This window comes from Falco biarmicus, chromosome 1, assembly GCF_023638135.1.
Source record: "Falco biarmicus isolate bFalBia1 chromosome 1, bFalBia1.pri, whole genome shotgun sequence".
NCBI lineage: Eukaryota > Metazoa > Chordata > Aves > Falconiformes > Falconidae > Falco > Falco biarmicus.
The window spans coordinates 34,161,393-34,173,630 of NC_079288.1; the positions used below are offsets into that span (position 1 = coordinate 34,161,393).

Sequence of the window (12,238 nt, forward strand, 5' to 3'; positions counted from 1 at the left end):
TCTACCCCACGCTGCCCGCACTGACAGCAGCACCGGGGCAAGATGCGCTGACAACGCTGCATCAGCACAAAGCTACTGTCACTGAAACGTGCCCTTTTGAGGTGGGTCCAGGAGGGAGATTTAGAGGCTCCGCTCATAAACCGAAGGCTCCAGAGCGCTGCAAGGGAGCGGGTTTGTTCCAAGTTACAGTAAACCTATTTTCAAATGAAGCTCATGTGCTGTGCCAGCGAGGGAAGGACTCAAGGACCAGACAGGAGGGTGCACCCAGGGTTCAGGCCAGCCTGCAGCTCAGCTAACATCGAGGTGTCAGAAACAGCAGATTTGGGTACAGATGCAGGAAAACTGGGACCAACCAGAGAAAGCAATTCAGAGCAGGTCATTTATTTGGGATGGAACAGGAATGGAGGAAGGAGGGTGGTGAAACGGAGGGTGAAGGAATGAGACAAGGGATGGCAAGGTGTGGGAGTGATGTGGTCAGCGCTGTCCAGCAGCACCTGACAGGCAGCACCGGGCTTCATCACCACAGCCCAAATGAGGATATAAACCCAGCCTCCTGTTCCGGCTGGACCCTGGAGGGATGAGGGGTGTTGCTGGCTAAGGGATGGACTGAGCATCCTGATAAGGAACCACCCACTTCCTATAGTACTGGGATGAGCAGGGTGACAGCACAGGGAGACGGGGCACCAGGGAGGTGTTGGAGAACAGAGACTCCTAATTTCTCTCTGCTGTGCCTAAAGCCAGCTGGGGAATTTGGCTGTGTGGCAGGACAGGGGAATCACTGCTGCGCAAGGGGAGGTGAAGGTGTGATGCTGCAGCCTCTGACCTGCCTCCTGGGAGCAGGCAAGGGGCTGGGCAGAGCAGGAACAGGAGGCACATTCGCAGTTGTAGCTCATTACACTCTGGTCAGCAGTGTCCTGGCTCACTGCAGCCAAGGGCATGAGCTCCCAAGACTGGGACAGACCATGTGGGCATCGCTGGGGACGATCAAAGCTGGCTGACATCGGGCATGCAGCTCTGGATGGTGCAAAGGGACAGCAGAGACACGAATCTTGGAGATATCTACTGAAGGACCTTTCCTTTTGTCATGAGCAAGGGCTCACATTTCCAGGAGACCCCACAGAGTCTGTCACTGCCTGGAGTAGCGCAGCCGAGAGAAGGGATGTGACAGAAGCTGCTATCCTGCCTCAGGCCAGAGCTTTCCAAGTTTGTCGAGCTTGGGCACCCATTATCACAGAGGGGTTTTGTACGTGCCTGTGTCCCCTGCTGATGGCAGAGCATGGCACCTGCTACAGTGACTGCTCCAGACTTGGGTACAAAGGGCCATGACTTGGAGAAGATGAGGAGGAGGACAGAGACGAGCTGAACAATGTCAGGGGGACACAGGGATGCCGGTGCAAGCCTGAGCCTCCTTCACTGCATATTCTCAGTACGTCCTGTCCACATGTCTGACATCTGCTGTAAACATCATACAGCACAGCATGGCATGTCCAGGTTAGCAGTAAGACCCTTCTCCCATGCAATGCCCCTCCAAAAATCCTATGAGTCTCAGGGCATGGTCTGCTGAACAGCTCTGCAGGTCCTGGACCTGCATCAGACTCTGCAGAGTGACAGAGGTTTGTGATTTTGTTTGATGCTTCTGAACACTGAAAAGACGTGGTGGTTGCTCAGTCCCCAAGATGGCACAGCCACCTCCTGAAGAACAGAGAGGCCCCACCAAAGCGATGTCCCCCCTGAAAGGGGTGATAAATGGCCCCATCTCTCCCCAGGAACCCAGGCCGAACCAGCCAAGTGTGCTAAATATTAAACAGTTCATTTTCTTCACAGGTCACAACTCACTAAGCACTCCAGGTTTTTAATTAAGACCTGATGTTTAACTGATGCATGCCAGATGCACTCTGTGGGTAGAGCATGGGGCTGTCAGAGGTTCTCAGGTTGCTCCCAAGCTCTGAAACTAAAATTCTGCAGTCCAACAAGAAACAAGACCTTATGACACCCTCTGGCCCAAAGACATCCCAAAACCATTTGGGGCATCACTTTATAGCTACAAAGGAGCTCGGGTAAGGAGAGCTTCTTCCTTTCTGCTCAAGGTTTGAGATGTGACAACAACCCCAGCTCCAGAACGGCTGCCAGGAGACCTGGCAGGGTGATAGGGCACCTTTCTCCTCTCCTTCTTCCCCACCTCCTGCTCTGCAACACTGGAGTGGGCACACTTGGCTTCTGAAGAATGGCTTGGGCTGCACGTGCAGCTGCTTCTGCCAGCGCCAATAGCAACGCACTGGCTGTCTTGGCCAGGAGGAAGGCTCAGTGCGAGGAGATGCCCGGTCTCCTTCAGGGAAGGGCTGCTTTGGCTGGACATGAGCAGCAGGGAAGGTACGCAGAGCCCCTACATAGACCAGCTCACCTGCTCGCACAGGGAACGGAATCCAAACTCCTCCAGCCGGTCGAGCTCATAGGTCTCCCCCAGCAGAGGGTTGAATGGCTTTGCGGTGCGGTGGACAGTTGTTGAGTAGGAAGACACTGAAAATGCAGCGACAAAGCACATCTGCTCCGTGGAGCTCTCGCACTTGACTGCTTTGTCCAGCAGCTCGTGGTACTCCAGGTCCTCTGTCAGCCTCTGCAGCATGGAGAGTGGCTCGTTGAAGTTTACCTGGAGGGGAACAAGTAAGAGTTAGCAGAGCAGGAGAGATGCCAAGCCAGGCACTTCATCCTTTGCCTTTTTCCCCCAGCACTGTGCCCTGCTAACCACTGGCATCCCACACATTTGGCTCTCCAAGCACGCTGCTACGCACTCCAAGAGCCAAGGATCCAGGCAGATGGGAACTGCTGAACCGAAGCAGCAGCCCCACAGGGCAGCTGACAGCGTGGGGCTGGATGTGCCAAGGCACGCTGGGCACACACTGCTTCTGCAGCATCACTCAAATGTTAAATCAAGGCAAGAAATATGTGCTCTGCTCTGCTCCCTGAACCATACCACAAAAGCATGAAGGCTTTGAAGTTTCCAGCTGAGAAGAGGTGGGCCAGGGAGCCGGCAGCCCAGTGAACTACGCAGGTATCACCTTGCTCCAGTGATGGAGCAGCAGTGACCCCCAAAACGAGCCTCAGCAGCGAGATCAGGTCCCTCCTGTCTCCTGGCCAGCATCCCACCAGCCACGAGCATCCAGCAACGTGGGGCAGAGATGTGCTGCTCCCCAGGCTGCCCTCCATCACCTCGTGGCAAAGCCACCCCCATGCCAGGCCGCAGCCGAGTTGCTCAGGAAACCTTGAAAAGCTCCATTTCAGGGTCTCCCTGCTCCTGGGGACTGCAGCCCCATGACAGCACCCAAACTGCATGTGTGAGCTACAGGCAGTGGCAGCAGCCATGCCCCATGGAGTAGAGAGCAGAGGGGAAGCCCTGTCCTGGAAGACCCCAAAAGTGTTGTACTTATACCCCCAAGTCATTGCTTTATCAATTAGAAAACTTTGCCGTAAATTGCAAGGTTGGACAGGCTGCAAACATCTCTGGGGAAAAAAAAAACAAAGGGTTGATTTTAGCAGTAATTTTTGTTCTGAAAAGAATCGAAATAAAAAAAAATAATTGAAAGGAAGATGGAGATACTTCTTCTCAAAAGGTCTTCTGCCTCAAAATGATGTGAAATTTACATTTACTTTCAGTTCAGAACAAAGAAATCTATTTTAGAAGAAGCAGATGGTTAAGGATGGGAGAATGACTTCTATAAGCCAAGTTATGTATTTAATACTGAAGAAAACAAACTCCAGACTGTTCCACTTGGGGATTTAGCCTGTAAGCCCTATAAGCAGCAGGGAACTTACAGCATCCCAGAAAGAAAGAGCTGTGTAGAAAGGGCAGCATCACATCCACACACAAAAAATCAAATCACTGCCGGCTTGAGACAACTCTCAGGAGAGATGCAGGCGGCATGAGAACAAAGCCGGCAGCTGCATCCTCTCCACCAGCACTGCTCTGGCAACAGCAAAGCAAAACCCTTCCATGGAGGAAGGAAAATGAACCCACCCGAAACACAAAATCCCTAAACCTGTTTTCTTCATTTTCAATGCTGCAGATTTGTTCATTCAGAGGAAAATTTAAGGCGGATGCTGTTTGTACAGAGAGGTTTTTCAGTCCATCGTATCCCTCAGGAAGGGGACCAGGTCTCAGAAATGCTCGTAATTTGCCAAGAGTCAGCTGAAGCACACGGAAAGAGAAACTCCCATCACTGGGTGCACACAACATGCTCATTAACAGTTTGTACTATAATTAACCACGTTTCCAAACAGCCCTCCCTGAGCCGGCTGCTCCGCTTCCTTCTGTTCCTCCTCCTTCACTCCATTTACCACAACGTCAGCTTGAAAGCCCTCACTCAGCAGCTCCGTTTCAATTCACAGAGCTGCTGCCTTCTCCTGTGCTCCAAGCACACTTACTATGGAAGGAGAACTTAAAATATCTGTTGAAAGGAGATTAAATTGCACCCTGTTGTCTTCCCACAGGCTGCTTGTTCTTGGGGTGAATGCCCCAGCAAGGAAATGCCGTGTTGGGCTGAGCCTGTGAGGTGCAAAGCATCTTCCTTCCTCTGTATCTGTACAGATATCCAGAGAGGAACTGACAGTGAGTGAGCACTTGATGCTGGGCTGAGCCCCTTCTTTACAGCCCATAGCTCTGCTGAACAGGTTACTGAGACAGCAATGCTGGGAAATCGGATCCACTTGCCCCAGGGAGGGATGGAGTAATTACATCCCCTGAGCCACATCAGGGGGCTGCTGTTCGAGCAGAACATATTGCCCTCAGCTTCAGACTCAGCTTTAGCAGATCCCAGAATGATTTTATTGATAGGGAAGGTATAAATTTCCTCTCTCCAGACACCAGCAGCTGCTGGTATTTCACATTCTGAGCTTATTTCTGTACCCATCACACCTTCATCTGATACTGATGCTGCTGCAGAAACACTAATGGACAGCACGGGGCTGTATATCTCATCTGGAAATAGCACAAGGAAGAGACACGCGTCACTCTCAGTTGGAGAGCGTCAGGCACTGCTTTAGGAAGAGACAGAAATACAATCAATTCAGCATCCAAGCCTCTGTAACATGCTCCTCCCCTTTACCCAGCAAAGGAAGGACCCTGAACACAGTGCCAGGGCTATGGACCACACTTTGCTGGGCTACTTCCACACCAGTCAGCACCACAAAAAACCCTAGTCACCCCCAGCTGGTTTACAACTCTCCCACAGTGCTTCTGGGTTTTGGGGAAATGGGATTCCTTACAATGGCACCTAGTCCCACCCATGCTGCTTACTGGGGTGGTGAAGACCTGCTCGAGAAGCAGCAGCCTGAAAAGGGCTGGTTTGCTTTGAAAAGAAGGGCTGTAGGTTTTTTTTCTTCCAGCTCCTGCTTGAAACACTTGAATCCTCAGGGATTCAAGGTGTCCTGGTTCCCTCCTTGCCTCTGCAACAGTTGGATTTGCAGAGAACACCTGGGCAACATCCCCTCTGCTCCAGCTCACTCTGGGACTCATGTGAGCAAGCTGCCAGGGCTCTCCACAGCTGGCACAGGAGAATGGATCAGTCCCAAAGAAAGAGCCAACCCAACTCAAACAGTCCCTAATGTAACAGCCACGACACCAGAGCTATTTACCACAAAGCAATTAGCACTACAGCTCCGAGCCGCTGAGCACAGCCTCCTCCTGCCTGGCGGGTTTAGTTTTCTGGCTGTGCTGGCTCTCTGGCAGCAGACGGATGATTTCAAGGGATAAATAAATTGCCGGTAAAAATGCAGGGCTTAGAGTCAGCAGAGCTGAGCAGGGAGGACACACTGATGGGTGCTGCAGAGCAGGGCTGGGGAAATGAGTGAGGTGGTTTCAGAGGGCTCTGCCAGTGCAGGACTGGGCTGGAAACTGATGACATGCTCCTGTCCCGCTCAAGGCTGCTGTGCTACCACAGCACCTGACCAGACCACCCGGAGCCATAATCCAAATCCTTTGCACAGCCAGGAGCCATGTCCAAATCAAACCCTCAATGCTGGCATCACAGCAGCACCCTTTCGGCCTGCCCTCAGCACCTGGGACATGCTCACTTACAGGCATGGGGATCTTGGATAGTTCTTTGCCGATGCAGTTTTTCATGATGCTCCAGAGGTTAAGGCTGTAGTTGGGTTTGTCAGGGATGCGAGTCCGTCTCCTTTTCTTTGGCAGGAGATCTTTGCAAGTGGACTCATTGCAGCTGCTTTGATTTGAGCTTTCAAAGACCTGTGGAAGCAACAGGAGAAACGCGTGTCTAAGCTGGACCAGCCCAGCATGACCCAACTGGACCTGACAGCTCCCAGGAGCAGCAACCACAGCTCAGGACATACTGTGTGCACTTGTGCTGGGAAGCATCGCTGGAAGCCTGTCTTCCACAGCACAGGGGAAACAACGGTAACAATGGTGACACTGCCCTGCAACACTTTCCTGCTTCCCTCAAGATGGTGTCTGGGGTGCTGCTGTAAGGCTGCTGACATTTGTCCCCTGCCCATAGCTCACAGAGCAACCAGTTCTGCTCCATCCTGGTGGCACAGGAGGGATCCAGATGGACAGTCCCTCCAACAACCTCCTCTCCTTCTCCTGTCCCCTGGTCTCATCCCACTGGGACTGTCCCACCCACTCTGCCCGGCCAACTCACACTGTCCTCCAGGTTCCAGTCCTCGGGGTGGCCCTCGCTGGCCCCACTCAGGTTACTGCCTGAACGCCTGTGGGGAAGAAAGTACTAGCTGGTAAACACCAGAAAGAGCAGAGAAGGGGAGAGAAGAACTGGAGGTGGTGCAGCATAGCCAACATCACCTGGAGCACCTCCCTGCACCACCCCAGGGTGCTGCCTCGAAGGCAACAAGGTGATGGAGGCCATGCACAGGCATTGAGAGGGAATGCTCAGCGCCTATGTCCCAGCATGGGTGCAGAGCCTCTGCTTTTGCCAGTGAGCCCAGCAATGTGACCATGGCTCAGACCACAGGTACCTCCAGACCAGACAGATGCCCAGGGAGGCATCACAGCAGGTCAAGGCAGACAAAGGCAAGATACTCCCTGCTTCTGCCCAATGCTCCGAGAGATCTCCCTCCAAGTCCCTACCCAGGCTTCCCTCGAGCTCACATCAGCTGTTGGGGCAGAGGACTCAGCTTTCCACAGCACAGGTTTGATGCTTGCCTTCTTCACTACAGCTGGGACCATCCTCAGCCTCACTTGCTCCAGGAATGCAAGAGCAGACAGGCGTAGCACAGAGCCCTGGGCAGAGACAGCCCGTTTGCTGGGGGACATGCACCCAGAGTAGCCCCACGGGAGAGGATGCTGCCCTCAAGCCCAAGCACACCACCAGGCAACCAGTGCTCCCTCTGCACTGACAGCAGGTTTCACCAGGTTGCACCGTGCAACGCATGGCTCTGGGGCAGGGGCTTTTACCTGTGGTGCTTGGGGTCTGCGGTTACAGTGATAAAAGCTGGCGCATCCTCCATGGCATCAAAATACTCCGTCTCTTCATCTTCATCACTGGCCTCTCCTTTTGCAGACTGCACACTCCCTGTTGGCACAAAGGGTTTGAGATGTTCAGGTGCTGCTGGTCCCTTTCAGAATCCGTCAAGCACGAGCCTGTGCCCAGAGCCCACCCTCCTCCTGTCCCCACCAGCGCTGGTTCCCTTTACAGCTTTTCCCCCTCCTCTCCATCCCACTCCGCAAAAGGATGCCATACCAATTTCCAGCTCCTAAAAGCAAGGATGCGCCCTGGAAGCCTGTGTCCTGCTCTGCAATCCAGGCATACAAGGCTTCCCTGCCGTGTTCAGGAACACTTCCAAAAATGCCACCAGGCTGCCCGAGCCAGACACATGCGCGTGACTCGCACACCCAACCACTAACGCGGCTGCCACCCCAGCACCGCCCTGTCTACCAGGCAATCTGGTTTGGATTAAAACAGGGGGGGGGAGGGGGGAAAGAAAAAAAAAAATAAAGTCACATGTTTCAGGTGATGCTCAGAGAGATTTCCTGGCCCTCAGATTTTCCAGCCCTGCACTTATAAACTTCTCTCTTCTCTGCTGTGGTGGGAGGGATCACTACAAAGCCAGGAGCAGACTTTAATAGCAGTGACTTTTGAGACCCGGTGCAGCTCCCCTGCTCCTGTCCTTGCTGCACTGCTCCCTGGGTGCAGGCTCACTATGCACTTCACACCAAGCAGTCAAGCAACCTCACCAATGCAGGGCACACGGGCAGAGCTGGTCACCTCTCTCAAGACCTCTGGGCAGTACTGCTGCTCTGGTGATGGTGATGTCGCAGGCATCTGGCACAGCACTGCCGAGGCCATGTGGAGGGACCAGAAGAGTCACCCCAGATGAAGCCACCTTGCTACAGTGACCCGTCCAGCTCAGCAGCTGGTTCAGCTCCCCAGCAGCAACCTCCTTCCCTGCATCATTCCCACACTCCTCCAAAGGAGCAGGGTCACCCCCTGCAATGGGGTCGGGCTGGAATTGTGCCTGTGTCCTGGTTTCAGCTGGAACGGAGTTGATTTTCTTCTTAGTAGCTGGTGCAGTGCTGCGGTTTGGATTTGGGGCAAGAACAACCCTGACAGCGCACTGATGGTCCCAGCTGTTGCTGGGGGATGTTTATACCAAGTCGAGGACTTCTCAGTTTCTCAGGCCCTGCCGGCGGGAGGGCTGGAGGGGCACGGGACACTGGGAGGGGACACAACCGGGACAGCTGACCCCAACTAGCCAAAGGGGTGTTCCACACCATGGCATGTCACGCTGAGTGTATAACCTGGAGGGCAGGGGGGTTGGCCAGGGCCAGGGGATCATCGCTCGGGGACTGGCTGGGCACCAGTCAGCGGGTGGTGAGCAATTTTACTGTGCACCTCTTGTTTTCTTTTCTCTCTTCCCCTTGGATTTCATTCCTCTCTCCCTCTCCCTCCTTTTCATTATAACTGTTAGAATCATTATTACTCTTTTTATTTTATTTCAATTATTAAATTGTTCTTATCTCAACCCTTCAGTTTTACATTCCTTTCAGATTCTCCTCCCTACCCCTTTGAGGGGGAGTGAGCAAGCGGCTGCATGACACTTCGTTACCAGCTGGGGTTCAACCACAAGAGCCTGGTGCTACAGCAGTTTCCCCCCTGCCTTCCCCAGCGGCGCCACAGAACCACAGAATCACTTAGGCTGGAAAAGATCAAGTCCAGCCATTAACTCAGGACTGCCAAATCCATCACTAAACCACATCCCTAAGCACCATGTCTACATGTCTTCTAAACACCCTCAGGGATGGTGACTCCACCACCTCCCTGGTCAGCTTGTGCCAATGCTTGACCACCCCTTCAGGGAAGAAATTTTTACTAATATCCAATCTAAACATCCCCTGGCACAACTTGAGGCCATTTCCTTGAGGCCATACAAGAACAAGGGCAGTGCCTGGCACTGCCACCACCCCCTGTAACAGCCGCTATTCTGTCCCTTGAGTCTATATATCCTTTAAAAATCAGACAAGGCACTATTTACAGTTTTTGGCTACCCAGCTGTAGGCTAATGCCTCCCACAGGGAAGGAGATCTGGCACGAATATGCAAAGCTGTTAGATTTTATTGCCCAGTAACTCCTGTGAGCAGCAAATGAGCCCTGGCTGTGCCATCGCCACCCCACGCAGCTGGGAACTCCACAGTGCCAGGGCAGCCTGGGCTACCTCCAAGCACCATAGCTGCCCTCGAGCAGCCAGAGGTGTGCCCACCGGTGAGGGTTAAGGCTACCAAAATAGTCTGGAATAGCATGAACAAGCTGGGGACACAGCCCTCTTCCACATCTGTATCTTGGGAACATCCAAGTCCCCAAGAAAGGAGCAGCAGGACAATTATGGTGCAATGGGATTTGTTAAAAAAAAAAAAAACAACCTCAGGGGACACACAGGGTATTGCCTTGTGCATCCTTCCCATCTCTGCCGACTTGCTGGGAACAACCGAGCAGAAAGTCCCCGTTAATCCTAGGGCTTCCCACAGGGCTCTGCCCTGTAACAGCCCCAGCCCCACTGTCTGGCCTGCCGGTGCTCACCCTTGGCCGTGCTGGTGATGCCAGTGCTGCTGGCGGACAGGCCAGGGGCCCCACGGCAGGCTCGCTCCAAGCTGTTGTGCTGCTTGGCTAACTGCTCGATGGTCTCCTCCAGCCGGATCCTCTGCTCCCGCTCATACTGCAGTGCCCGTTGCCATTTTCGGCTGTGAGTTTCAGCTAAGTCCAGGAAATCGCGGCAAGCCTGGAGGGGAGGAAGGGACATGTCAGCACCCAGCGTAGCCTGGAAACTTGTCATGGAGCCAGCACTAGCACGTGGTGAGTCCAGAGCTGACTCCCCACCACTACCCCCCTCCTCCTCTCCCAAGACCCTGGTTTTATGAAATACAGTCCCAGAGCTTTGCACAATCCCCCATACCCACGGGGCTAAGGACAGTGCAACTCTGACCATCCAAACCTGAATCATCTCCAAGGAGATGGCTGCAACACTGACAACTTCCCCAAGTCCACGAAGCCTTCGTGATGCCCCACCTCCCATGACAGCCTGGCTTGCCATGCCCCAGCCCCATAGCCCATTTCTGTCCCTGACCCTATCGCTGGTCCCTGGGAGCCCAGGCTGGGCTCTCACAAACCTCAGCCAAGCCCAGCCTTTTGCAGTTGCCCTAAGATCTTGAGCAGCCACCTCCATCTCCAACCCTGCAGACAGGACAGTGGTCCCCAGGGTAACAGCCACAGACAGGAGAGGATGCTCAAATCTGGGAGCCAGCAAGGCCTTTGCTCCGAGAAGGCAGAGAGGAAGGATGCCCAGCTCCTGCCCAGAGCCACAGAGCTCAGCAGACACCAAAAGGCCCGGCCTGGCACCCATAACACATTCACCATGGCCAGAAGCCCTCTTCTCTCCACAACAGACCCTCGGGACCCACCAGCCACAGGGACACACGCAGACACACAGGGGAAGGAGGGCTCACAGGATGCACTCTAAGTGACGCCTTGCAGAATGCACAGCGCTCCTGTCCTGTGCCACCAGGGAAGGGACAGCTGGGACACCACAACCTAGGCTGACAGGAGAACCCCTCGATGCCATAAACCACTACCACAGCCCCCAGACCCCCCCTCAGTATCGCCATGGCTGCAGCATCACCCATTCCCACGTGTGCCAGACACCCAGTAGGACATTTCCTGGTGCAGGATGTCCGCTCGGGGATGGGACACTGCCAGGTCACGCAAGCTGCTTTTCTATTGTCTGATGAGAGAAAGCCAGCCCTCAGAACTCTATTTTTAGGTTATTTTTCACATTAGACTGAAACACCTTGGCTTTGCTGCTTCCTTTGCCATCAACACCCAACCCCACATGAAGCTGAACACAGAGGCAGGGCTGTAACACCTCCTCCCTCCCTTAAATCTCTGCAAGTTGGAATGCACTAAATTTTTTCTTATGTTTAAAAGTAGGATAATATGATTTTTATGGAAATTATATAGGAGTTTGGAGGCAGGCTGTCAACTTACAGGCCAATTTACTGTGCTTGTGCTTCACTAGCTCCAACCCATCGTCATACCAAGGGAGGTCCTCTGTAGATAAATGCTGGCCTGAAAAACTCAAAGCTATCCAAAAGGCTTAAAATGAGAGAGTTTTGAATGTCTTAACAGGCTTCTAACAATCCCCAGGACTTAGTTATTTTCTTTGTTTCCATCTACATGGATTTCACATGTGATTTATTCAGCCCTTGGCAGGTTACTCTAGATTTGGGCTGCAGGTGGCACCTGGATATCAAGGTCTCTCTGGTTCAAGCAACAGGGTCAGGGCTTCAGCTTCCATGACCTGGCCTGATATTACCAGGATTTGCACAACAAAAGCTCCAATTTATCAATTCTTCATCAAACCTCTCCTTTGGATAGGAGCAGGATCAGAGTCTCATCCAGGGAAGGTAAGTTTTTCCTTTAACAACATCAGAAAAAAAAACCACCAGGGAAGTGACACAAAGCATCAGGTGTTCATATTTTAGGTGAAGAAGCACAAAGCAGAGAGAATGAATATCGCATCACAAGGAAGAAAAATGCAGGGGGCAAGCACACGTGCCTTTGGTGACATCCTGAATACAGCCACATCCCCTGGGTGCTCACCACTGCCCCCAGTCCCACCTCACGGAGCCCCCTCATTGCAGGAAGAGGCAGGAACAAAACTCAGATCAAATGATGAACAAACACAGCAAGTTTGACTCTGTCCTTTGGGAAGAAAAAAAAAT

At 53.1% G+C, this 12,238-nt stretch overlaps 1 protein-coding gene across 1 annotated transcript in view; it reads right to left on the reverse strand.

Moving 5' to 3' along the window:
- Nucleotides 1-12,238, reverse strand: part of OSBP2 (oxysterol binding protein 2) — a 117,404-nt gene that overhangs the window by 5,174 nt on the left and 99,992 nt on the right. The window contains 5 exon segments of the mRNA XM_056342587.1: nt 2,402-2,647; nt 6,071-6,238; nt 6,651-6,717; nt 7,421-7,538; nt 10,041-10,239. Coding sequence (XP_056198562.1) covers nt 2,402-2,647; nt 6,071-6,238; nt 6,651-6,717; nt 7,421-7,538; nt 10,041-10,239 — 798 coding nt within the window.